At 48.2% G+C, this 26385-nt stretch overlaps 2 protein-coding genes, 1 long non-coding RNA gene and 1 other non-coding gene across 7 annotated transcripts; 3 read left to right on the plus strand and 1 right to left on the minus strand.

Moving 5' to 3' along the window:
• Nucleotides 1–4382: 4382 nt before the first annotated feature.
• LOC149315320 (zinc finger protein 174-like) lies at nt 4383–12757 on the plus strand. 2 transcript variants are annotated; one of them, XR_016281054.1, is made up of 5 exons: nt 4383–4531; nt 5334–6230; nt 7879–7999; nt 9092–10615; nt 12469–12757. XR_016281054.1 is itself a non-coding variant. In XM_089522963.1 (4 exons), exons 2-4 carry the CDS (start codon nt 5439–5441, stop codon nt 9778–9780), a joined length of 1602 nt encoding a protein of 533 aa, XP_089379089.1. In that variant the 5' UTR covers nt 4383–4531; nt 5334–5438; the 3' UTR covers nt 9781–12757. The 2 variants fall into 2 exon arrangements, 1 of the variants encoding a protein (XP_089379089.1); XM_089522963.1 differs by having other exon boundaries at nt 9092–12757.
• Nucleotides 12758–12820: 63 nt separating this feature from the next.
• Nucleotides 12821–18804, plus strand: LOC149315321 (uncharacterized). 3 transcript variants are annotated; one of them, XR_016281056.1, is made up of 3 exons: nt 12821–13941; nt 15333–15630; nt 18672–18804. It is a non-coding gene; the product is annotated as an uncharacterized LOC149315321 (long non-coding RNA). The 3 variants fall into 3 exon arrangements; XR_016281055.1 differs by lacking the exon at nt 18672–18804 and having other exon boundaries at nt 12821–13567; nt 13810–13941; nt 15333–15755; XR_016281057.1 differs by lacking the exon at nt 18672–18804 and having other exon boundaries at nt 12821–13249; nt 13471–13941; nt 15333–15755.
• A 268-nt stretch (nt 18805–19072) lies between these two features.
• LOC149315322 (small ribosomal subunit protein uS14) lies at nt 19073–21491 on the minus strand. The gene is made up of 3 exons (XM_089522964.1): nt 21352–21491; nt 21138–21237; nt 19073–19264 (listed from the first exon to the last, which is right to left on the minus strand). The coding sequence occupies exons 1-3, from the start codon at nt 21411–21413 to the stop codon at nt 19256–19258; spliced, it is 171 nt and encodes a 56-aa protein (XP_089379090.1). The 5' UTR covers nt 21414–21491; the 3' UTR covers nt 19073–19255.
• A 366-nt stretch (nt 21492–21857) lies between these two features.
• On the plus strand, nt 21858–22154 carry LOC149315323 (signal recognition particle RNA). The gene has a single exon (XR_016281175.1).
• The last annotated feature ends 4231 nt before the right edge of the window (nt 22155–26385 follow it).

The following is a 26385-nucleotide window of genomic DNA, read 5'->3' on the forward strand; positions in this document are numbered from 1 at the left end:
TGATTTTTAAGAGGAAAAGCCCTTCAGCTGACTTAGAGCAAAATAAGGAGGTGATGGTTACAGTTCTGTTTACACACAGTTGTAGCTCACCAGTGGATTTATGCTGAAGAGTATCCCGGTCTAATTTATACATAGCATGTTTTGGTAAGCTTCCCTTTTAGCAGGATACCCAAAAGGCTCCCCATCCCGACTGATCTTGGAAGCTAAGCAGGTCAGCAGCTCTGGTCAATATTTGATGGGAGACTGCCAATGAATCCCAGGTGCTGCAGGCTGCATTTCAGAGGAAGGAACTGGCAAAAGCACCTCTGAGGATTCATTGCTTAGGAAACAGGGTTGCCATAAATTGACAGGCAACTTGAGGTTATGTACAAACACTGGGGATCATGTGGCCCTTCAGCGTTTGGCCCCTAGCCACAGTCCTCAGGATGCTGCCGTTTGAAGCTGGAGAGAATTCAGAGGTCTTACAAGGGGCCCCTTGTCTCATAAGATAAGGGGGTTTGATAGGTTCATTCTTCCTACACATTTTGCCTCAAAAGGATTTTCTAGTCCTGCCCTCCCTTCTCCAAATGTTTTGCCTCAACAATCTGCTCAGAGCAAAAACAAGACCACAGAACAGACTAGAACAGTGATGGCGAACCTCTGGCACGCGTGCCAGAAGTGGCACTCGGAGCCCTCTCTGTGGGCACATCTGCTGTGTCCCAGCACAGAGTTTGTTACTAGAAAGCCAGAGGGACATGGCACTTTGCAATAAATAAGTGGGTTTTGGGTTGCAGTTTGGGCACTCGGCCTCTAAAAGGTTCACCATCACTGGACTAGAAGGATGTTTTGCCTCTGAACAGCAGATGAAGAAGAGGCACTTTGCAAGTAGTAGTATGGTTTTACCTGTACTGCTTTTAATATACTGGGGGGGGGGGGGGGGGAGTCAGCTGGTCCCCTTTGTTTTTATTATATTATTCAGGGAGCTGGGGGTGTTTAGCCTGGAGAAGAGAAGGGTAAAGGGCAACATGAGAGCCAGGTTTAATTCATGGAATCAGAGTTGGAAGGGCCATCCAGTCCAGCCCCCTTCTGCCCTGCAGGAACTCACAACCAAAGCATCTCCATTGACAGATGGCCATCCAGACTCTCTTTAACAATTAAATTAACATTTATAAAATAAAATAATTTTCTTTGAGGATGGAGCAAGCTTGTTTTCTGCTGCTCTGGAGAATAGGATTCAGAGCAATGGATGCAAACTGCAGGAAAAGAGCATGGTTAAGGCCTGCCTGCTCACACATGCCTTTAAGGAATTGTTATGAGGACAGGCTGGGATGCTGCATGTCTTTTATTCTTTCAATAACTATCTGTTTTGATATGGTGATACTGTAATTTAATTCCTTTTTAATGTACTTTTCCCCTCTGTTTTTAATTGTACTGTTTGCTCTGAGTCCTAGTTCTGGAAAAGAGTGGGATACGAATAAATATAATAATAATAATAATAATAATAATAATAATTCCACATCAACATTAGGAGATTTATTTCTGCTGGAAGTAGAACTAGTACAGAAAGTATCAATTATACTTCATATACTTTATATATTGGATCACTTTTGGGGTGCCCTGAACCCTAAACAAGCCCCTCACAGTGGAGGGATCCAGGGTGACATGCCTGGAATAAAGGTATATTCAAAAGCCTCTCTTCTCTTGAAGGGGGAACTTTGCGAGAAGAACCCTCTTGAAAGGAAAGAGAGGCCTGCAGTTTCTAAAGGGTTAAAGCAATAGAGTGCTGCTGGCTAGAGGGGCCAACCAACAATTAAAAGGTCTATGAACACAACATAGACTTTTACAGTGAAAATGTAGACTCACATGCAACGGTAGCTTCTGGGTTCAGTTTGGGATCCAGTTTGTTATTTTGTTGTTGTTTTTTGGTTGCCTTAAAATAAAAACTATTTTGTCTTTTAATGGAGGGGCTTTAATTTATTTTGAATTGTATAATTTAATTACATTTGAAAAATAATATTTTATGTGTGTTTACAGACATGTTAACTCTCATAAGCCATCCTGAGCCCAGTGGGAGACAAATAAATCATTTAAATAAATTACAAACTATTTTAATTTCTTTACATTACAAATTCCAGGATTCCATTGGCTGGAGCTACAGAACTTAAAGTGGTCTCAAACTGCATTCTTTCTTCAGTGCAGATGCACCCAGCTCCCCTTCGGGTGGCCAGATGTCCTCCTTTTCCAGGACATGTCCTCCATGTCAACATTTTGTTCAGGAGGAATTTCAAAATGTCCTCCATTTTGAGCCTGACTAAGAAGCATGAGTTGATGTGTGTATTCGTGTTTCCTTTTGTACATTGCATGCATGCAATCAAGTGAGAAACAGTATGCAGCTGCTTCTTGAGCCCAAGCTGCAGGATTATTATTAAGTTTGTTTATATAGCGCTGTACATACAACCAATTACAACAGATAAAATAAACCTGCCCATGGCATATATTCTTCAAAAATAATTAAATATAATAATAACAACAACAGTAATAATAAAATTTATTCATATCCCGCCCCTCTACAAAATGCGGCTTACAAATATTAAAAAAATATGCAATGCACAGCAAATGTAGTATATATTCGTACATGTTAACATTCAGTAAAATGTTGGGGACAAGCAATTAAAATAATTTAAATTTAAAAATAATTTAAAATAAAATAACGACTAGATGGTTTTAAATGTTTGTCCAGTGTCATATTGTGATGGTTTATTAATGTTTTGCCTTGTTGGGTCCTGTGTTGGGAGAAAGGCAGAGAAAGCAATCAATAGGCTTTCTTAGGATGGAGCTACAGCACTCAAAGTGCAGTCAAAACTGCATTATTTCTCCAGTGTAGATGCTCCCAGGACACTTCACCAGCTGAACCTTTCCCCAATCCAAGGCTGATTCCCTCTATTTATTTATGTTCCCTGACACAGGCAGGGCTCCTTTGTGCCAGGCTGCCAATGCAACTGGTGCAGTTAAAGTTCCCTTATGGGGCATTGCAGCTTCACCAGTTGAATTGCTGCCTGCTTTGCAGCTGCAAAAGGTGCAAGGGCAAAAAAAAAGGGGGGGGGGTTGACTTCTGCCTCACAAATAGCAGTGAAAACCTGGGGGAAGAGTCCTTTCCTTGCAGAAACCTTCCCTTGCAGGAGCTCTCAACCTGAGCATCATGCTCTGTCCTCTCTCCCTCTCTTCCTATCTCTATGCAGCAGAAGAGTGGATGCTCTGCTGCTGCAAAGCAAAAGCAAGGTCTGTTTTAGTCCCCAGCTGGAGCTGCAAGAGCAAGGGAAGGTGAGTGGAGGAAGGAGCTGCTCTTTGCAAGGAAGGGGCAGCAGGGGGCAAGGAAAAGACCCAGCACCCCCCTCCTTTCATGCCACAAAGGGGCCTGTCTGCTCCCCTTCAGCCCCCAGAGAAGAGAGGGGTCCCTCCCCCCTCTCCCTTAGGCCTCTTCTTTGTATCCCCTTCTTCTTGCCATTCTGGGGGTGGGGGGCTTTGCAAAAGATGGCCTGGGGCCCAGGGTGACCACAGATGTCCTGGCTGCAAAGGAGGAGGAGGAGGCACTGCAAAATGTAGGGCATTCCAGAAAAAAAAGGGGGGACATGACCAAACATTTGCTACTTAGGCATGCTCAGAATGGAGGACCTTTTGGAATTCTTCTTGGACAGAAAGCTGAGACATAGGACTGTGTCCTAGAAAAGGAGGACGTGTCTGGTGGTCACCCTGTGTGGGTGGGTGGGGGGGTGTCTGTTGGACCCATGGGGTGGGGATGAGGGGTTCAAGGGTCCTCGAGTTTCTTATTTATTTATTTGATTTCTATCCTGCTTTTCTCCCCCCCCCCCCCAAAAAAAAATAGTTGGCAGAGACCTTTCTGCCATGAAGGAAGAACCCATCCAAAGATCCCTTGTGACAGATGGCCATCAAGCCTCTGTTTAGAATCATAGAATGAGAGTTGGATTGGAAGAGACCCCCAAGGGCCATCCAGTCCAGCCCCCTTCTGCCATGCAGGAGCTCTCAATCAAAGCATCCCCATTGACAGATGGCCATCCAGCCTCTGCTTAAAGACAGCCTCCAAGGAAGGAGACTCCACTACACTCCGAGGAAGGAGTCTGTTCCACTGTCAAACAGCCCTTACTCTCAGGAAGTTCTCCTAATGTTGAGGTGGAATCTCTTTTCCTGGAGCTTGCATCCATTTCTCTGTGTCCTATTCTGTACAGCAGCAGAAAACAAACTTCCTCCCTCCTCAATATGTCATCCCTTCAAATGTTTAAACAGGGCTGTCATGTCACCTACCAACTGTCAGGACCATGGTAAACAGGTCTGAGAAAACGACATGGATGTGGCCACTAGGCGGAGCTGTTGTGCAAGTTATTTACAGCCCTAGTGGCAGTTCTATGTGTCAGCATTCAAACAGTGCATCATTGGAATGTTGATGCAACTGTCAACTGTCCTTCTCAACTGTCACTGAGGGAGAGTGAGACAGTCGGTCCTTCTGAGAGAGAGTGTCAGTTATGACAGTTGGTGTGTGAGTAACTGCCTCTGTTTTGTTGTTACGGTTGTTTGGTTGGCAAAGTAACTTATTTATTAAAGTAACTTATTTATTAAAGCCCTCATGTAGAGTGAAGGCTTGAAGTGCTCTTGTCGTTATTTCTCAAGCCGGGAGCTTAAGGCCGTTTGCATTGGTGAAGGAATACTTTCCTTCTTGGCCTGAATGCCTTTGCAGACATCTCTTCAGATTCCTTCTCCCTGGCGTCCTCTCGACGTGGTTCAACTCTGCAGTTGGTCGTGGTGGACACAGCGCGTCTTTCCATGCCCCAACACCAACCATTTCTTCTCCAGACTAAACACATCTAGCTCCCTAAGCCTCTCCCCGGAGGGTTTGGTGGTTTCCATACCTTTCACCAACTTCTTTGTGCCACCTTGGCCAAAGCTCTTAGGAGGTTTTTAAGCAGAGGCTGGATGGCAATCCAATAAATAAATAAAATAAATATGTTGGGAGTGCTTTGATAGTGAATTCCTGCATGGCAGAAAGGGTTGGACTGGGTGGCCCTTGGGGGTTCTTCCAGCTCTATGGTTCTGTGAAAACAACGCAAAATGGTGATGCCTTCAAGGTATTGAGATACAGATGATGACAGTGATGATGATGATCTTGCAGAATAGTCTAACACTGCAGGCTTTCCATCCTTGGAAAATCCCATGTAATCTATAGAATGACTTCATGAAGTGCCAGCAGGTTTAAGAAACATCAGCAGCTCTAGAATAACACGGCTGATGGCTTGTTGCTAATTCTGTGTTTACTTCCCCCCCTTTTTCATCTCTACTTCTAGGCAGAAGCTCAGGGAGGCTGACCAGATTACTCCCATATTATTCTGAAAGAAGGGGTTTTTGGCCATTTTGAGGCAGAAGATCCGCATTTGCAAGGGCAACCAAGGATGAAAATGGAGGAGCGGGTCTCTGTGGGTCATCCACAAGAGGGAGTCCCAGATGGAAGAAAGGAAGGCCCTCCTGTCTTCTGGGCCACTGGAGAAGGCAAGGCCAAGATGGAGGATAACCACAGGCCCCCTCACGCAATGCATGCTGAGAGTGGTGAGGTGTCCTCTGTCAGAGTGACCACAACTCAGGTGAAGGAGGAACCAGAAGATGGTCAGGACTCCCGCTGGGAAACCCATTGGCAGGAGTTCCTCAAAATAGTGGGATCCCCTCCATCAGAGCAGGAGATCCCCGAGGAAGCCACCCCATGGGGGGACACAAAGGCCTTCCTGGACTCCTTTGAGCAAGTGGCCAAAGCCTGTAGGTGGCCCAGGGAGGAGTGGATGGCTCGGCTGTTGCCTGCCCTCAGCGGTGAAGCGGAGATGACCTTCCAGATGATGGAAGCTGGAGAGAAAGAGGATTATGGGAAGGTGAAGGTGGCCCTCTTGCGAAGAGATGCCCTCAACAGGGAGAAGAGCCGCCAGCACTTCCGACAGTTCTGCTACATGGAGGCCAAGGGTCCAAGAGCCACATACGACCAGCTCCAGCGACTCTGCCGGCGGTGGCTGGAGGTCGAGAAGCACACCAAGGAGCAGATCCTGGAGCTGCTCATCTTGGAGCAGTTCCTCACAGTCCTGCCATTGGAGACCCAGAGCTGGGTGAGAGAATGTGGCCCGGAGACCTGCTCCCAGGCGGTGGCCCTGGCCGAGGCGTTTCTGCTGAAGCAGCAAGAGGTTGAGAGGCACAATAACCCGGTGAGGCCATCTTGGTGCCAGGTGCCTCCTTGGCATCTGGTGGAACGTGGGTAGAGGTTCAGCACAGAGGAAAAGAAAGTCTAAACAGTGGAACTCACTGTAGCGACTGCTGCCAACTTGGATGTTTTGATAAGGGGATTGGAAAAGTTTGTGGGAAACCAGGACTACCATCCCTCTCTCCTAGGCACAGTGGCTCCCACTGAAGCAGCCACCAGTCCTGTTCTGTTTCTGTTGTGGGTTTGTCTTTGCTGCCCCATTTCCTCGTCCCCTCCCTCCAACCCCACCTAAGCACTGGTGCTTGTTCCGCCACCACTACCTAGTTGCCCTGCTGGGGTAGCAGTTTGGGATTGGACTTGTGCCCACAGCACCTCCACTGCATGAGTGGCAAGGGGCACTGCCCCTTGGCATGGTCAGAGGTGGCTCAGCTGGGATAGGTGGAGGATGTAGGGGCAGTGAAAGCAAAGGGGAGGACAGTGACCACCTCATTGAGGATTCATTGACCATGTTGAGCAGTGGATACAGCATCATGACGGGTGGAGGAAAAGGCGGTGGCAAAGACGAGGAAGTGGACAGTGACTCAGTTCTCCACCTGGCCTTGCCAAACTTTCACTGGTCATGCTGAGGAGAGGATTAATTGCCTTGACAGATGGCAGAAGCAGAAACATTGTGCTAAGGTCCAAGTCACCACCCTTCCCTTTGTCTTCACTGCTGCTTCCTCCACCCAGCCTTCACTGACCATGCCGAGTGGCAGCTGATCCATGGATGGAGGAAGCAGTCGCTCCACAAAGCCTCACTGAGCCTTCACTGACTATTGGTGGTATGTGGGAGATTTAAAAGCCCCTGAAAAAGCAGGAAGGCAGAGAATTAAGCATGGCTGTCCCACCTAAAGCAGGAGGGGTGTGGGTTATGCAGCAAAGGCTCAGGCCCTTAGTTCAAGGTAGTTTGTTTGTTTATTAAAATATTTATTTTGATGTATTAAAATAGTTCTCCCCCATCCTTCCTTGTTGAATCCCAGGACAGCATGCAATATAAACAATTTAAACCAGTTCCAGATTTAAAGCATCAATAATGTAGACAAAATAAAAAATATAATAAATAAGACAGTTTGTCAATGAGTGACTGTAAAAGTGCCAAAGACATAAAACCATGTGAAGTCGGCCCTCCATCTCCATGGATTCTGCATCCATGGATTCAACCATCTACAGCTTGAAAATATATACATTCCAAAAAGCAAACCTTGATTTTGCCATTTTATGTAAGGGACACCATTTTACTATCCCACTGTATTTAATGGGACTTGAGCATCCATGGATTTTGGTATCGATGGGGATTCCTGGAGCCAAACCCCAGCAGATACTGAGGGCCCACTGTACATTTCAAATGAAATTAGTTCACAAAGACTTTAATAAAAAGCCTTGTTTTTACGCAGCACTCAAGTAAAGCAAGGGTTGGCTCCTTTCAGGCCTCCAAGGGCAGGACATTTCACCATTGGGGTGCCATAACCAAGAGGGTCCTCTCTTCCACCTTATATTGCCCTGTCAGGACACAGAGGAGGGTCTCGCCTGCAGATCTCTGTTCTCAAACAGGTATATATATAGACACCCCCTTCCAGTGTGGTCTTTCTAACAGTCCCTTGCTGTTCTTGCAGGTGGTCTCGGATGCAGGGGCCGTAGATTTTTCTGAAGCAGAATGTGCTCCTGCTGGAACCGAACAGATACACCTGTATGTCGAAACCAAGCAGGAGGAGGAGGAGGATGACAGTCCTTTGGGTAAGAAGTATCATAGAACCATCAAGTAGGAAGACACCCCATCCAGCCCAGCCCCATCTGTCAGCACTCCTGACAGATGACCATCTAGTCCCTGTTTAAAAACTTCTGAAAGAGGCGACTCCACTATCCTCGGAGGCAACATCTTTCACTGTTGAACAGCTTTTACCAACAGAAAGTTTATCCTCAAGTTTAGGTGGAATCTCTTTTCCAGGAGTTTGCATCCATTGCTCCGGCTCCTTTTCTCTGGAGCAATGAAAAACAAGCTTGCTCCATCCTGAATATGGCACCCCTTCACATATTTAAGCCGGGCTATCATATCACCTTTTAACCATCTCTTCTCCAGGCTGAACATACCAAGCTCCATAAGCGGCTCCTCAGAGGGCTTTGTGGTTCCCATGCTTTGTGCCGTACGGTTTCATTCTCTCTTCAGAGAGCTCTGGATCTGATCTGGCCTTAGAGCCAGGCTACCTTTTGGTGTCTAAGGAGAAGGGGTAGCATATAGAAGTGGGGGGGGGGGGGGAGGCTTAGAAAACATTTCCAAAGTTTTGGGAGTAATCTGGGAATTTGTTTTGCTTTTTTCCTCTTGCATTTCCATTTGGGTCTCCAATTGCAGGAAGGAACGTCCTTTGAGAACATGCTGTGAAGGCACAGTAGATCAAAGTAGCCAGGGTTGCAGCCTGGGCTCTTTGCTTCTCCACTTTGCATCGCCCAGATATCCACCCAGTTGAGCTGTGGCTTGGACTAGTTATAAAATACATTTTGTGTTTTAATGGATTTGTTTTAAATGGTTTTAATTATTTAGATTGCTGCACTTTAACTTATATGTAATTGCTTTAAATTTTGTAAGCTGCCCTGAATTCCAGTTTGCAGTCTGGAATTCAGGGCATGTTACAAAAATTAAAACAATTACATATAAGTAAAAATGCAGCTATCCGAAGGGAGTAGCGGGTGCTTCTCTGTTACCTTTGTCGTCTTGGCCCTGTTCTCCTTGCCTCCCAATTTTAAGTGTCTTTATTTTCCCTAACTTTCAAATTCTTTTTTACATCTAGCCCATGGAGTGAGTCATTTGGGATTCTCTTGTTTCTCAACCAGGTAAGGGGTGGATGCCCATGTTTGAGAGGGAAAGAGATGTGGCAGAAGACTCAGAACCAGCGAGGCCGTGCAGAGTGTCCCGATGGAAAGCCGAAGAGGTTGTTCTTCAGTGTTGTGTTCAAGAAAGTGCCTCAACCAGTCAGGAGAGACTGGACCATCGACAGCAAACCTATGCAGGGAGTGAAGCAGATGGATCCGGACCTTACGGGGGAGAGTACAAGGCCCGGATTGTAACCGCAGTGCAGACAGAAATTGACCCTAATAAAAAACGGAATGCCTGCAGAGCTTACGGAAAAGGTTTCAGTCGCCGGACAGGCTCAAAGGCACACAAATGCTCAGTCTGTGGGAAATTCTTTCTTTCAGGCTCAAAGCTGATTATTCACCAAAGGACCCACACAGGGGAGAAGCCGTATGAATGTCCTTCCTGTGGGAAAACCTTCCGCTCCAGTTCAATTCTTTATCGTCACCAGAGAATTCACACTGGAGAGAAACCGCACAAATGCCCTGTCTGTGGGAGACGATTTGGCAGGAATTCAAACCTTAATCGACATCAGAGGATCCATACCGGGGAGAGGCCGTATGAATGCTTGGATTGTGGGAAAAGCTTCATCCAGAGAGCCAACCTCAAAAAGCATCACAAAATCCACAAAGTGGAAGGGAAGCGCGAGGAAAGTCTCACCACGAGCTGAGACTTTCCTTGCTTTGTGAGGCAGCACTTGGGAACACAAAAAGTGAATTTTGCAAAAGCACATTTCAGAGGATTGTTTTGAGAAAAGGACACACAGTACTTCCAGCAATTTACTTGGTCAGTTGACCCCTTATGACTATTTTGGACTGTTTTGGATGCTTTGATGGAATTATAGGATGGCAAGATGACGCTGTCAAATGAGAGCTCTCCAGTCTTCATTTGTCGTTGATGGACAGTTGCGTTTTGGGACATACTGCTCAGTGCCACTTTGAACAGCAGGATTTCTAAAGACAATTTCTTTGTCACTGTATTTTGTGTGAAGGCATTCTTACCTTGCTGCTGTCACTCTCAAATAGGCAAGGACTTTAGGTCTGAGCCAAGTCTGTTTGCTTCTGGGTGTGATATATATTTTACAGAGGTGTTTTGTCTTGATATTTGGGACTTTTTCCTCTAGTACTACAGGCAGTGTTAGTTGATGGCTCCCATGCCAGTAGGGCAGTGAGTCCATTCCAGGTTTTGGCTGGCTTTAAAGGAGCTTGGCCTGTTTATCACCATGGATCACTTCTTAAAACTTGCAGTAAATCTTGGAGTGCCTCATTGGCACGGGAGACATCAGCCACCGCAAGTGAAAGGCTGTACAGCATTAAAAGAGGGGTGCACGTTTCGCTCAATAAGTAACTCCAACTGCATCCTTTGTGGAAATAATATTCCTCTGTACTTAATTTTTATGCCACTCTGACTCCCAAAATTGCCAGTTTGTTTACAGTTTTAAGTGTTCCTCATGTTTAGAGAGAGATGCACAAATAAAACGGAGAATGAAGCAAGGAAAAGCAATGGTAAGTAGAAGTGTAATTTAATAAATACCTTTCGGTGAATGTTTATATATTCATTCAAAGATATAGCCGTGTTAGTCTGTAAAATGCATCTGAGATAATAGACTTAGCTTTGTGAAAGCTCATGCTACCAACTTCTTTCTTTCAGTTAGTCTCAAAGATGCTGCAAGATTTCCTTCCGTATATATTTATTGGAGAAGTTCTTAGGTTGTGATATAAATACGAAACTAAGAGTCTCCATCTCATGTTCCATTGATAGAAGCTGTAATGAAATCTTATCTTCTGTGCTCTTCATCTTAGCCCACCTGTCAAGTTTCCATTTTGGCCTAGCCAGCTTTCCCACAGTCTTTGAAAAGTTACTCTGGGGCTGCATCTGCACTGCAGAAATAATGCAGTTTGACACTACTTTATCTGCCATGCCTCTTTGCTATGGAATCCTGGAATTTGTAGTTTGTTGTGTCAACAGAGAAGACTAAATAGCTCACAAAACTACAATCCCAGAATTCCATTTTGTTGAGCCATGGCAGTTAAAGCGATGTCAAACTGCATTATTTCTGCAGTGAAGATGCAGCCTGGGATAGCATAGCCATCAAAACAATTGCATTATCTCTTGTGGTTTAAGAATGTTTAGACGCCTTGTTGTTGTTGTTGTTGTTATTGTGTGCCTTCAAGTAATTTCCAAGTTAACGCAAAGCAATCACAGGAGTTTCTTGGCAAGATTTTTAAAGAGGGGGTTTGCCTTTGCCTTCATCTGAGACTGAGAGAGAGTGACTTCCTCAAAGTCACCCAGATTATTATTATTATTATTATTATTATTAAACTTTATTTCTATAGCGCTGTAATTATGCTTCCGAGATGCTTCCGAGGCTGAGCAGGGATTTGAACCCTGGCCTCTAGAGTCCCATTCCAATATTCAAACCACTATACCATGCTGACTTTGTATAAAGGCCTTGATGATTAGTTTTTAACACATTGGGAAAGTACCTGGTTAGATGTCAAACTACCTAAGAGGTAGTTTGCTTAATTAGTCAGTTATACTCACTTGTGGCCATTTGACATTTCAGGTAGCTTCTTTGTTGCCTGAAAATTCCTGCATTTCTCATTCCATCTATGGCCTCCTTCTTGCTTATGGTGAACCCTCATCTCGAATCAGGCCTTGTGTGTGATATCCACAGAAGCCAGGTTAATTAGCTTTCTTTTTTTGTTGCTGCTATGTGGATTCTTAATTCCCTCTCAATTCTTCCTCCTCTTTTCCCCCTTATCATTTACTTGTACATGATCTTCAGTTCTTTTACTGCCTCTTCTACATAATTTGGTTTGTGTATGTGGACATTATTTGGGACAGCCATGTTCTAAATCCAGCACTTTGATGTTCTATGATTGGCACTTAATTTTGGGCCAGCATTGCCTTTTCAAGAGCTTTTGAATAAACATTGGCTTTGCAAGTACAAAATCCAAACTAAGAATTTCTGTGTTTCCTTTGGGAAGTTCCAGTTTAGATTTTGAGCAAACCTATAACTAAATAGAGAGCCAGCATGGCATAGTGGCTATGAAACCAACTGGGGGACCTTGCGCAAGTGACATGCTCTCAGCCTCAAGCAATGGCAAACCTCTTCTGAGCAAATCTTGCCAAGAAAATCCCATGATAGGGTCGCCTTAGGGTCGCCATAAGTCAGAAACAACTTGAAGGCACATGACAACAACAGCAAATCCAAGGACATCTTGTCTTAAACATTTTTTCATTCATCATGCTTCAACAAAATTATTTGATAAATCATTTTGCCAAACTTTTCTGAGGGGAAAAATGAGGAAATGAGGGTATTTACAAAACATTTTTTCTGTTTTTTTTTTTGCAGGCTTACACACCTGGAAACACAATTCCTTTCGTGGTAGAAGGCTAGAAATACGCCATGTTAAATCCACATAATAGTTGAGAACATTCTGACAAAAGATATCAAAACATAATTGCAAACCAGTTTTGAGATGACAATTGTACCTTGTTGGCTTTTTTGTTGCACTTTTACCTCTGTTTTTTGCTCACAGTTTCAGATGTTTATCACACTATACCCTTAAAGTGCTACTATTCCACTTTGACTCCTCTAGCTGCCTCCTGTTGCATTCTGGGATTGGCAGTTTTAAGGAGGGGTATTTAGAATTCTCAGGCAGATCCCTCCTTAAAACTGCCAATCCCAGAATGCAACAGGAGGCAGCTAGAGGAGTCAAACTGGAATAGTAGCACTTTAAGGGTATAGTGTGATAAACATCTCAATCTCCTGTCATCATGGCTCTAAGCCGCATGCCTTTTTGGGAGCATGCCCCATACAGATGAGACCCACAGACCCAAGAAGAAGTGCCTTACAAGAATTATTTCTGTGTACACTGAGTTTTTAAAAACTGTTTCTGGCTATCAGCTGAAAGCATAAGCAACAGCTCAAGGAAAAATGTTTACATTGGCGTGAACTTAAAGCGGACTTAGGGAGACCAAAGTGGCCTCTCTGAAACCAGAGACCCTTGAATCCTAGAACTGGAAGAGGCCCCAAGGGCAATCTACCCATGCCATGCAGAAGACACCATCAAAGCACTCCTGAAAGATGCCCATCTGAGAGGAAGAAAGAGAAACCTAAGAGGAAGTAGTAGGTGAGCTTGTGGTTGCGACAGTGATGGAACAAATGGTCCCTTTGCTGTGTTCCTCCTTTGGAAGGGGCATTTTGGGCAGTCTTGCATAAACTGAGTAGCACTATCTCTGGTGCAAAGCACCAACAAAGCTCAGCTAAAATTAATGAGGACTAGACAGCTCAACTGTTTATTAGAATAGGAATGAGAAGAAATAACTGGTTTGTTTGTTTCCTCCCAAGAAGGACTCCCAAATTGTGACCACCTCTCAGGCCTGGAAGACATGAACAATCCAGTGGTCCATGGCTTGGAGGAAACAGAAGAATTCCTTTCTCCTTTCAAGTATGTTCTTTCAGTGGCAAGTAGGTTCCTATCTTGTTTGAAAACAGTGTGTGTGTATTTTTTGGGGGGGCGGGGATAAGGCAGGAGATGATTCTTAAAATGTCAAGTCCTCCAAGTGATTTTGGCATATAGCCCTCTCTAGGGTAGGGTGGGCCACTGTGTGGGGACTGGGGCCAATTTCTTCCCTCAGAGATCACCCTTGCACACACAGCAAGCCTAAATATCTCCATTGTCTTCTGCAGACCCTTTCAAAATGGCAATCAGAAGGAGCCCTGGTGGCGCAATGGTTAAATGCTGGTCCTGGAGCCACAACGTTGTAAGTTTGCTCCTAGAGGACTGCTCCAAGGTCCATTCAGCCTTCCATCATTTTGTAGGTTGGTAAAATGAGCACCAAGCTTGTTGGGGGCAATTGGCTTAGACTGTAAACTGCTAGTTCACTGATAGGCGGTATAGAAATTTACTTGCTGTTGCTATATTACATCACGTCTGGTCACCATTTTGAGAGATGCTGCAATCGAAAATGGAGGTACAAAGGCAATAGTGACCGAAAATATCCTCTGGGTAACAATTGCCCATCTAGCCTTGGCCAACTGAAGCAAATGTTGCCCAGAGAACCTGAGTGTACTCGGCAGATTATATGGAAAGAGGTGATCCTCCCTTCATTGTAACCTGGACCCAAACCATGTAAGGTTTTAAAGGTAATAACCAACACTTGGTGCCTTGCCTGGAAACTAACTGGATGCCAGTGAAGTGATTTTAATACAAGCAGCACAGAATCTTGGAAGAGACCCCAAGGGCCATCTAATCCAAACCTCCCAATGCCATGCAGAAAGAGACAAAGCACTTACAAGAGATGGCCAGCCTCTGTTTAAAGACCTCCAAAGGAAGAGACTCCACCATTCTCTGAAGGAGTGTGTTCCACTCTTGAACAGGTCAAGAAGTTCCTCCTAACATTTAGGTGGAATCTATGTTCCTGTAGTTTGTATCTATTGCTCCGGCTGTGTCCCAGTCTCTGGAGCTGTAGGAAAGAAAATTGCTCTATTCTCAATATGACAGCCTTTCAAATATTTAATTAAGGTGTCCATGTTCCCTCTTAACCTCATCTGCAGGCAAAACCTATCCAGCTCCCATAGGGCTTGGTGGTTTCCAGACCTTCCACCATTCTGGTTGCCTTCCTCTGGACATGCTCCAGCTTGTCAATGTCACCCTTGAATTATGGTGACCAGAACTGGACCCAGGATTCCTGCACCAGTAACCAATCTGGCTCCCACATTTTGCACCAAATGAAGTTTCCAAACTTGATACAGAGATAGCCCAACGTATAGTACATGGCAGAAATGCAGCTTTGAGGTTACCACTACCAACTCTAGGTCCTCCAGTTTTAGGAAGGAGTGCAGCCAATGCATTGATGATAATCAGTTCGCTAATGAGTTGGCATGGTACAATCATCATGTACATCTGGTGGTGCAATGGTTAAATGTTGGTACTACAGCCACAAGGTTGTGAGTTCAGTCCCAGGGCTCTAGGGTACACTCTTAGCCTTTCATAGGTGGGTAAAATTGCTTGTTGGCGATTGGCTTACAGATTGTATACTGCTTAGAGAGTTCTGCATTAACTATTAAGCGATAAAGAAATGTGAATGCTATTGCTAACTCTGAGCTTAAAGTTACACTTCATCACCTCAGTGCTGGATCTCAGTGACCATTTAGGAATGGCTGGACTTTAGGTTCTTACCCTTTCCTGAGTTTCTTCTTTATTTCAGTAGATGATGCGTGGGAGACTAAAAAGAAGGGAAACTTGGTTAAATGCCATCAGAAAGAGGGAAGCATGAGGAATTGAAATGTCTGAATCAAGATGGAACAAGGAATCAAGAGAAAAACCAGGTGGAGAAAAGCACAGAAAAAAAATCTGTTCTTTATAAAGATTTAGTCTAATAGAAGAAAACCGAAGAAAAGGGACAGTAAACATCCCACAGTGCAAAGGAGAAAACCATACAGATGTTTTGAATGTAGAAAAAATGTGACTCAAAACAAATCCCAGTAAACAGCAAATAAGACACGAAGGTGAGAAACCAATCCCTTCCATTGCCTTCAGTCCTATACAGGATTATAATGTATAATCAATTATCTGGTTCACTATGGTTTTGCTTGTGGTTTTTAGTATGTATGTTTCTTGATTGGCCTTAATTATATGCATAATTTTAATTACATATAATCTAAGTGCATTTTATTTATTTACCCGATTAAGGTGTCACCAAATAAACTCATAGCAACATGCAAAGTTTCAGGTCTTAAAACTCAAAGATCAGACCATTAACAGATGTTAAAACTAAGTTCCAAAATCATAGAATCATAGAGTTGGAAGAGACTGCAAGGGCCATCCAGTCCAACCCCCGCCATGCAGGAAATCTCAATCAAAGCATCCCTGACAGCTTTGTTAGCTTTGGCCCAGATTTTTAGTCTATTCAGGTCATTTTGAATTTTGATCCTGTCCTCTCGAGTATTAGTTACTCCTCCTAATTTGGTGTCATCTGCAAATTTGATAAGTATGCCCCCATGTTCAACTCTGAAGATGCCACCCACAAATGCTGGCAAAACGTCAGGAATAAACTCTTATAGAACATGGCCACATAGCCCAAAAAACCCACAAAAAACTACAGATGCCTACCATGAAAGCTTTTGACTTCACATGACTTGGGGCACTTTCATTCAACAATATCATAGCACGATGATTCCACCTTAATTTCCATGGCTGCATTCTATGGAATCCTGAGATATATAGTTCAGGGAGGTGTATTTAGACTTCCCAGATTGCTGTAGTGCCTCCGCAAACTGCAAGACACAAGATTCCATAAAGGATAGCCATGACAGTTAATGTGGAATGATAGTGCTGTAATTGTGGCACACGAAGGAACCCCAGGTGCTGAAACCCCAGGTACTCAAAGGATGGATACCAGGTGTCAGAGTCTTCACCACCCAAAAGACCATCACTGCACCTCATTAGGATGGTACACCCAGAGAAGGGCTTTCAGGACGGATCTTGAAAACTTAGTATGTAAGAGGAGGAGAATGTCAAGTAAGTAGTCTTGAAAGTTTAATAGTAGTACTTTTAGAGCCAGAACCAGACTTGGTGCTTGTGTAGTTAACAAAGGTGCATTCCAGACGGGCAAAAAGTACGTAATAGGTACGTACAAGGATTAGGAAAGGGTTAGTATGTGCAAAATGGTGGCGCCCATTCTACATGGGCGCCGCCATTGGGATGTCACGACCGCACCGCCTCCAAACGAAGCGGGGCGGAAGTGACGTCCTGGTGCTGTGCGAGGACGCCGGAAGGAGCTCCGAAATGGAGCTCCTTCCAGGTTTGTGTCGCTAGAGCAGCCTTTACACGGCTGCGCCAGCAACACAAATGAGAAAGGGGCCGCTTTGTCCCCGCCGCTGTTGGGTGTCATTGGGGCATTAAGCCCCAAGGACACCCCTTTCCAGGCTTCTGTGGCAGCTGAGGCCCCGATCCAGTGGGGAATGAGGCGGGAACAGGCCGCCCCAAAAGGGCAGTCTGTAAACCGCCAAAGTTGGTGAAATGCACTCATACTTCCCATTCCCTGTCAATAGACTTGTTGCCTTGTTTGGGATAAACTGGCATTTCAAAGTCTCCCCTAGGTAGTTATCCAATGGATTAGGGACTGCAGCACTGTAAATAAACTGAAACTGATTAAAAAGCAGAACCCACAGAAGAAACGTGAATTACGGTGGCTTGCTTGGGACTGCCTGCATGCCACTTAGCACTGTTAGCCAAGTTTCTTAGTTGGCCTGATGCCTTTCCTCCCCTCTCAACTTTGCAAGAGGCATGTGCAGTTGGCCCCAAGCAAGCCTCTATAAGAAAGAACTGATGAAAGAGCAGACTCTTTTTGGATTAGGGGAACTGGGTTTTGACTACCTATGGCCATAACAAAACTTCATTGTGGTTAAGGTGGCAAAAGGTGTTGATGAGAAAGAACACACAAGCTAAGTGATGCTGCAGAACTTTGCTTTTGCTTGAACTTACAAGGAAAAGAGGCCCTAAGTACCCTAAAAGGCACCAGATCCTATCTGATCTCAGAAACTAACAGGGTCAGCCCTGGTGGGTACTTGGATGGGAGACCATCAATGAATACCAGGTGCTGTAGGCTATATTTCAAAGGAAGGAACTGGCAAAACCACCGCTGACGATTCCTTGCCTAAGAAAAGCCTGTAATTTATGGGGTCCTTGTAAGTCAACTGACAATCTGATAGAACATAAATACACAAAGTAGATTCATTGCATCAAAAGGGTCAATGCTCACGCTGACTCGCCATTCAACCAAATATTCAATAGGTCTACCAAATAAGATTCAGGCTTAAAAGCCATTTTTATAGCCACTCAGTTTAACTGCCCAACTTGTCTGACTCAAAAGGGTTTTGCCTGCTGATGGGAGGAGGAGGGCTGGGCAGTTAGCCACTAGTGATAGGGAGCACCACAAACGGCAGATAGGGATCTCTCCCAGTCCCACAATGTGCCTCTGAAAAGGGTGAGGCAGAGGAGGATTTTGAAAATCTGAGGTGAGGGAAGTTTGCATTGGAGAACATGGTCTTTTGGGAATGGCTGCACTGAAGTCATATCAGATTAAAAGATCTTAACAAATTGGGTGACACAGGTGAGAAGAGTGATACATCCTTTTTACATTGGATGGTATCACTGAAATTAAACGCTACATGATTTTTCCACACATGTGATGGACTTAATAAACTGCCATGGTGAAGAGAACACACTTTAATTTGTGCTGTTTGTGGGTGTGTATTGGAAAGCATTCAGATATACCTTAAACATGGTGTACTTATTCTTTAGCCAGGACTGATCCTCCTGTCGTCTCTCAAGCGTTAACCAGTCACTGGCTTCCATTTTCTTGCTGTATTCAATTAAAATGGCTATTTTTGATTAACAGAACCCTAAAGGGCCAAATGCTGAAAGACCTGAACAAATGCTCACATCTACCTGAGCACATACCAAGTTCAGAAGTTAAGCCAACTTGTTGCATGCTTATTTTTGTTTCTCTCCTCACACAATTTTGCCCACATTTCCTACCATTTAGGCACCAGAAGTATGCTGACAGCAGAGAGAAAAAAAGCACCGTCTAATGAGTTATGTAGGCTGTAGCTCAGTCAAGGGAGGCCTCTACAACAGTCAAGAAACAGCAGGATTGTGGTGTCTGCTTAAAGATAAACATTTAAAATACTTACAAAATCCTATAGTCTTAATTTTATGTATTGGCCAGCTTTAAGGCCAAATTGCATTCAGTAAGAGCATGAATATAGTGAACACCCCCAGCTTTACATTTTAAACACTGATGCACAAAGATTTTAAAACCTGTTCCCTCGATGTTGGGAGACCCAATGGCGAACCTCCTCCTCTTACCCCAAGCGACAGAAGCTTCTCTTTGGGAGCTCAAAAGGCGTAGTCAGCAGGGAGTCAGGAACAGAGGCAACCCCAGGATGAACAAAATATTATTTATTCTTACATACACAATCGCATGTACAGCAAGAGATGTTCATCTGGAGAAATCCGCCAGGTCTGCCAGCCATTTCACACGCTCCTGGATATCCTAGGAATGTGTACCACCTCCAAGGCCAGTCCTTCCGTAGCCAAGGCTTGGCAGCTGCTTCTCCAAGTGTTCATTTAATCCAACTGGAGGGAAAGAAAAAGGCCAAGGGAGTGAGTGTCAACCTACTGTCCTAAGAGTTGAGGTCTTCCTTTGCCCTGTTAAACAACCTGTGAAATGGCCCCACTAACTCGGGCGCCTCCCAACTTCCTCCAGTTTGGCAAAGGGATCTGGCAGCGCCTTTGAGACCCACTGAGAGAAAGAGGTGAGCAGCAGGAGCTTTCGTAAACCGTGTCCCCTTCATCAGATGCATGGAGCAGACACAGTCGAGGAAAGCTCAGGCTGCTAACTTCTTCCTCTCATTGGTTCGCCTCAAAAGGAGCCGCCAGATCCCTTTGCGTCCTGAGATTCCGGACGAGTCTCCGTCTTGAGTCCCTATATTGAGAGAAAGGGGGCATATAAGTAAACAATGATGATGATAATACAGCAATGGAACAGTCTGTCTTTCAGCCCCTTCAGTTCTCCCTCACCTGGGAGGCCTGGCATTGCTCTATGCAGTGGTTCCCAAACATTGGCTCCCAGAAGCCCCTGCCAGCTTGGTCAGTAGTCAGGAATTCTGGGAACTGAAGTCCAAACACCTCGGGGACCAAAGTTTGGGCATCACGGCTCCATAGGCTCCGCAGTAGCCCCATCTCTAAGCAGACCAAGGTGGAGAGGGCCCTGCTGCCTCGGGGGGGGGGATATCCCTCCATGCCCCCCATGAGCCCCTTCTCCCAGTTGAGTTCACAGAGTGGGTGGGATGTCTCTTTGTGAACTGACTGGGCAGAGAGGGGGCCCTTGTATGGATTACCCACAGCCCCCTCCCTCCCGATGAGGGCAGGGGATGATGGGTGCTGCGGTTCCCTGCAGCTGAGGAGGCACACTGACCCCTCCAGGGACACCCCCCAATCGATGAAAGCAAGGGCCTTTGGCTGGGCTTCCCGGGGGCAGGGGCTCTGTGTGAACCCACTGGGGAGCCCCCCTTGGGATGCAGCCCCCTCCCTCACTTGGCTGGAGAGCAGGGGGTGATGGGCGCTGCAGTTCGGGAGTACCCAGGACCCCACCCCCCAAAAAAAGAGGGCTCCACAGAGAGCTCCCTGGCTGCAGTTCCCCCTCCCTGAGCCCCTCCCCTGCGTGAGAAGGCAGGGGATGATGGGGGCTGCAGTCCCTCAGTGTGCGATCCCTCCCTTCCCCCAAAGAAGGGCTCCAGGGGTCCTCCTTAACTGTCCAGGGGCGCCCCCTTTCCTCCTCCCTCCCTCCTCTGCGGGAGAGGGCAGGGGACGATGGGCTCTGCAGTCCCTCAGTGTGCCACCCCTTTCTTCCCCCAAAGAAGGGCTCCAGGGGTCCTCCTTAACTGTCCAGGGGCGCCCCCTTTCCTCCTCCCTCCCTCCTCTGCGGGAGAGGGCAGGGGACGATGGTAGCTGCAGTCCCTCAGTGTGCCACCCCTTCCCTTCCCCCAAAGAAGGGCTCCAGGGGTCCTCCTTAACTGTCCAGGGGCGCCCCCTTTCCTCCTCCCTCCCTCCTCTGCGGGAGAGGGCAGGGGACGATGGGAGCTGCAGTCCTTCAGTGTGCGGCCCCTTCCTTCCCCCAAAGAAGGGCTCCAGGGGTCCTCTTTAACTCTCTAGGGGCGCCCCCTTTTCTCCTCCCCCTCTGTGGGAGAGGGCAGGGGACGATGGGAGCTGCAGTCCCTCAGTGTGCCACCCCTTCCCTTCCCCCAAAGAAGGGCTCCAGGGGTCCTCCTTAACTCTCCAGGGCGCCCCCTTTCCTCCTCCCTCCCTCCTCTGCGGGAGAGGGCAGGGGACGATGGGGGCTGCAGTCCCTCGGTGTGCGACCCCTTCCCCGCAAAGAGGGTCCCCTGGGGCCCCCCTCCCAGGGGACGATGGGCGCTGTAGTCCTGCCTCCCTGCTTCCCCTTCCGGACCTTGACGAATCCGATGTCCTTGGCGTACTGGCGGAAGCACTGGCGGCACATGTTGAGGCCGTACTTGCGGATGAGGCCGTGGCGGTTGGAGCAGACGCGGCTGAGCGGAGGGACAGAGAGACAGACACGTGTCAGGCCCTTCACACGAGAACCAGACCCCCCTTCTCCTCCCCATAATCATGCCCAAGGGAAAGGGAAAGGGAAAGGGACCCACCAGGAGCGGGAGCCCTGGCCGAACTTCCTCGGGTGGCTCCAGTAGAGCTGCTGGTGGCCCATGGCGAAGGAAGGGAGGAACGGAGAGGACGCGGAAGGAGCCCTGCGCTCGGCTCAGGAGGGAGAGAGAGAAAGGCCGGGAAGGACTGCGCACGCGCAGAACAGGCCACGCCCCCAGGCACTCGCCACTGCGCACGTTCCGGAATGGAGACGCGGTGACGTCACGCTCGAGGCCCCGCCCCTTCGCTTGAGGCGCCTTCTACTAACCACTCTGCTCCGCCCCGGGAGCTGACGTCACAGTCTAGGCCCCGCCTCTTCCCTTCAGGCACCTCCTGAGCCCCTGGGAATGGGAGGAGGAGGGGGCGTGACGGTGGGCGTGTATCCTTTCCCCTGTGCCCCTCCCCTCTGGATTTCTCTCTACGGAGTAGGCGTGTCCGTGGGCGTGTTTCCTTTTGTGACGTCACGCCTCCTCTCCTTCTAGTACTCTGTCTGCCGCTCAGTTTTCCAGCCGGGCGTGGTGGCGCGCGCCTGTAATCCCGCTGCGGGGAGGCTGAGCGCCGGGCCGTCTTGAGCCGAGGAGTTCTGGGCCGGCGGGGGCTATGCCGATCGGGTGTCCGCACTAAGTCCGGCGTCAATATGGGGAGCCCCGGGGAGCCGGGGGCCGCCAGGTTGCCTAAGGAGGGGTGAACCGGCCCAGGTCGGAGACGGAGCAGGTCAAAGCTCCCGCGCCGATCAGTAGTGGGACCGCGCCCGTGAATAGGCCCGCCCCACCAGCCTCGGCGACACAGCCGCACCGGCGCTCTACCTTTTGGCTTATGGACGAGGATCTCCCTTTATTACTATTCTGGGGGGCCACTCACACAAGGGAGCCCCTTTCCCCCATAAGAAGAGCTGTGCCCCAACAGCCTGGGCCACACAGCCGCACCAGGTCTGTACCCTTGTAGGCATGGGCTATGGGGGATCCCCCTTTATTCTGGGGGGCCAAGGAAGGCAGGACCCCCACTCCCACAAGGGGAATCCCTTTCCCCCATGGGAATACCTCTGTCCCACCAGCCTCACGTTCTGATAGCTAGGGGTCCCCCTTCCTTTTTAAGGGGTGGGTTGAAATTGGGGGACAGCCAGTGCCCGCGGGGGGGGGGCAGGTGAGAGGGAGACCCGGAGTCTCCTTTGGGGGGTCCCAGTGCCTGCCTTTGTGGACTTTGTGCAGTTATCAATAAGGAGGGATCGAGGTCCCCCCTCCTCCCTGCTCCTTTGGGCTCCCTTTCTTCCTCCTCCTCCGCAGCGACTCCTGATGGCCTTTTTGGGAAGTGCAGGGAAACGCCGGGAATTTCCCCTCCTCCGCCAGCAGAGGGCGAGCGAGAGGGGGAGAGTTTTGCCAATCTGGTGACTTTCACACCAAAATGGGTACTTTTCAGAGCCTTTGGTGTGATTTTGGTGCCTGGCTCTAATTTGGTGAAGATTTGGTGACTTTTGCACATTTCAGCTCCAGCCTGAGAGCGAGGCTGGCTGCAGAGCAACCAATTCTTTGGAGTCTAACACAGGGGTAGGCAACCTTTTTGAGCCGGGGCCGGGTTGCTGTCCCTCAGACAACTGGGGTGGTGGAAGCCAGGGGGTGGAGCTTCCACCCTCTGGGGGCGGGGCCACATGCAAGGGGCGGAGTTTCCACCCTCTGGGGCAGAGCTGCATGTCGGGGGCGGAGCTTCCACCGAAGCCCTGCGGGGAGGAGGAGGCGTTTGCCCGCCCTCTCCTCCTCGGTCCCTTTCTGGCCAAACACCCCCAACCTGCATTCCAAAACACACACAACAGCACATTTGGGCATTTCACATGGCTTTACTTAATGTGGCCTCTTGCATATTTCAGAGGCTTATTCCATAACCAAACCCCTTGGGTTTAACACTTAGCATGGTTTAACATGGCTATGCATATTTAACATGTTAAGCTGGTTTCACCGTTCTTGCACCAAGTGTACTTCTCAGAAGTGTGTACTTGGTCAAGGGACTTTGGTTTTTCTTCACTGCGCATGGGTTTGTAAAAATCACAGCAGTTTACATTGGCCTTGCCTCAGAGGCTTTCTGATATCAATACCACCATTAAAGAACCAAAAACACAAAGAAAAGGCACTTTGGAAAGTCACACTCTCTTGGCTTCAGAAACTGCATGCATGCCTCTCAAGCTGAATCATATCATCATCATCATCATCATCATCATCATCATCACACTATCACTGTCAAAGCAAGGGAGACTTGTTAGCATTAAAAGCACCCAAAATAAAAATTTAAAAAACCTTGAGGCCTCTGGCCACTCACCACCTCTTCCTTCCTCCTCCTCCTCCTCCTCCTTCTGCTCCCCCCTCCTCCTCTTCCTCCTTCTCTTCCTTCTTCTCTTCCCCCTCCTCCTCTTCCGCCTTCTCTTCCTTCTTCTCTTCCCCCTCCTCCTCTTCCTCCTCTTCTTTCTTCCCTTCCCCCTTCTCCTCTTCCTCCTCTTCCTTCTTCTCTTCCCCCTCCTCCTCTTCCTCCTCTTCTTATCTTCCCCCTCCTCCTCTTCCTTCTCCTCTCCCTCCTCTTCCTTCTTCTCTTCCCCCTCCTCCTCTTCCTCCTCTTCTTATCTTCCCCCTCCTCCTCTTCTTCTCTTCCCCTCCTCCTCTTCCTTCTCCTCTTCCTCCTCTTCCTTCTTCTCTTCCCCCTCCTCCTCTTCCTCCTCCTCCTCTTCTTATCTTCCCCCTCCTCCTCTTCTTCTTCTCTTCCCCCTCCTCCTCTTCTTCTCTTCCCCCCTCCTCCTCTTCCTTCTCCTCTTCCTCCTCTTCCTTCTTCTCTTCCCCCTCCTCCTCTTCCTCCTCCTCCTCTTCTTATCTTCCCCCCTCCTCTTCTTCTTCTCTTCCCCCTCCTCCTCTTCCTTCTCCTCTTCCTCCTCTTCCTTCTTCTCTTCCCCCTCCTCCTCTTCCTCCTCCTCCTCTTCTTATCTTCCCCCTCCTCCTCTTCTTCTTCTCTTCCCCCTCCTCCTCTTCTTCTCTTCCCCCTCCTCCTCTTCTTCTCTTCCCCCTCCTCCTCTTCCTTCTCTTCCTTCTTCTCTTCCCCCTCCTCCTCTTCCTCCTCCTCCTCTTCCTCCTCCTCCTCTTATCTTCTCGGCCTCAGAGGGAGCCATCAGGCAGACCCAGCAACATCAAGGTCTGCCTGAAGGAAGAGGCCCCTCCCTCCTCAACTGTCATCTCGGCCTCAGAGGGAGCCATCAGGCAGACCCAGCAACATCGGGGACTGCCTGAAGGAAGAGGCCCCTCCCTCCTCAACTGTCATCTCGGCCTCAGAGGGAGCCATCAGGCAGACCAGCAACATCAAGGACTGCCTGAAGGAAGAGGCCCCTCCCTCTTCAACTGTCATCTCGGCCTCAGAGGGAGCCATCAGGCAGACCAGCAACATCAAGGTCTGCCTGAAGGAAGAGGCCCCTCCCTCCTCAACTGTCATCTCGGCCTCAGAGGGAGCCATCAGGCAGACCCAGCAACATCGGGGACTGCCTGAAGGAAGAGGCCCCTCCCTCCTCAACTGTCATCTCGGCCTCAGAGGGAGCCATCAGGCAGACCAGCAACATCAAGGACTGCCTGAAGGAAGAGGCCCCTCCCTCTTCAACTGTCATCTCGGCCTCAGAGGGAGCCATCAGGCAGACCCAGCAACATCAAGGTCTGCCTGAAGGAAGAGGCCCCTCCCTCCTCAACTGTCATCTCGGCCTCAGAGGGAGCCATCAGGCAGACCCAGCAACATCAAGGACTGCCTGAAGGAAGAGGCCCCTCCCTCCTCAACTGTCATCTCGGCCTCAGAGGGAGCCATCAGGCAGACCAGCAACATCAAGGACTGCCTGAAGGAAGAGGCCCCTCCCTCTTCAACTGTCATCTCGGCCTCAGAGGGAGCCATCAGGCAGACCCAGCAACATCAAGGACTGCCTGAAGGAAGAGGCCCCTCCCTCCTCAACTGTCATCTCGGCCTCAGAGGGAGCCATCAGGCAGACCCAGCAACATCAAGGACTGCCTGAAGGAAGAGGCCCCTCCCTCTTCAACTGTCATCTCGGCCTCAGAGGGAGCCATCAGGCAGACCCAGCAACATCAAGGACTGCCTGAAGGAAGAGGCCCCTCCCTCCTCAACTGTCATCTCGGCCTCAGAGGGAGCCATCAGGCAGACCCAGCAACATCAAGGACTGCCTGAAGGAAGAGGCCCCTCCCTCTTCAACTGTCATCTCGGCCTCAGAGGGAGCCATCAGGCAGACCCAGCAACATCAGGGACTGTCTGAAGGACGAGACTTCTCCCTGCTTTAATTGTCACATTGTATTTGTATTGTATTCAATTTTCACTGTACACCGCTATGATCATTGCGGAATAGCGGTCTATAAATAAAACGTATTATTATTATTATTATTATTATTATTATCTTCCCCCTCCTCCTCTTCTTCTTCTCTTCCCCCTCCTCCTCTTCCTCCTCCTCCTCTTCTTATCTTCCCCCTCCTCCTCTTCTTCTTCTCTTCCCCCCTCCTCCTCTTCCTCCTCCTCCTCTTCTTCTCTTCCCCCCTCCTCCTCTTCCTCCTCCTCCTCTTATCTTCCCCCTCCTCCTCTTCTTCTTCTCTTCCCCCCTCCTCCTCTTCCTCCTCCTCCTCTTCTTATCTTCCCCCTCCTCCTCTTCTTCTTCTCTTCCCCCCTCCTCCTCTTCCTCCTCCTCCTCTTCTTCTCTTCCCCCCTCCTCCTTCTCTTCCCCCTCCTCCTCTTCCTCCTCCTCCTCTTCTTCTCTTCCCCCTCCTCCTCTTCCTTCTCCTCTTCCTCCTCTTCCTTCTTCTCTTCCCCCTCCTCCTCTTCCTCCTCCTCCTCCTCTTCTCTTCCCCCCTCCTCCTCTTCTTCTCTTCCCCCTCCTCCTCTTCCTTCTCCTCTTCCTCCTCTGCCTTCTTCTCGTTCCCCTCCTCCTCTTCCTCCTCCTCTTCTTCTTCTCTTCCTCCTCCTCCTCTTCTTATCTTCCCCCCTCCTCCTCTTCTTCTCTTCCCCCCTCCTCCTCTTCCTTCTTC

The sequence above is a fragment of the Sceloporus occidentalis genome, unplaced genomic scaffold, assembly GCF_023333645.1.
Source record: "Sceloporus occidentalis isolate IW3139 unplaced genomic scaffold, rSceOcc1.0.p SCAF_4, whole genome shotgun sequence".
NCBI lineage: Eukaryota > Metazoa > Chordata > Lepidosauria > Squamata > Phrynosomatidae > Sceloporus > Sceloporus occidentalis.

Bases quoted from the DNA above. Each gene is read 5' to 3' on its own strand.
- LOC149315320 (XM_089522963.1), top strand. From the start codon at position 5,439: ATGAAAATGGAGGAGCGGGTCTCTGTGGGTCATCCACAAGAGGGAGTC. The intron at 6,231-7,878 runs GTGAGGCCATCT...CTGTTCTTGCAG, and splicing joins TTGAGAGGCACAATAACCCG to GTGGTCTCGGATGCAGGGGC. The intron at 8,000-9,091 runs GTAAGAAGTATC...TTTCTCAACCAG, and splicing joins GGAGGATGACAGTCCTTTGG to GTAAGGGGTGGATGCCCATG.
- LOC149315322 (XM_089522964.1), bottom strand. From the start codon at position 21,413: ATGGGCCACCAGCAGCTCTACTGGAGCCACCCGAGGAAGTTCGGCCAG. The intron at 21,238-21,351 runs GTGGGTCCCTTT...CCCTCCGCTCAG, and splicing joins GGCCAGGGCTCCCGCTCCTG to CCGCGTCTGCTCCAACCGCC.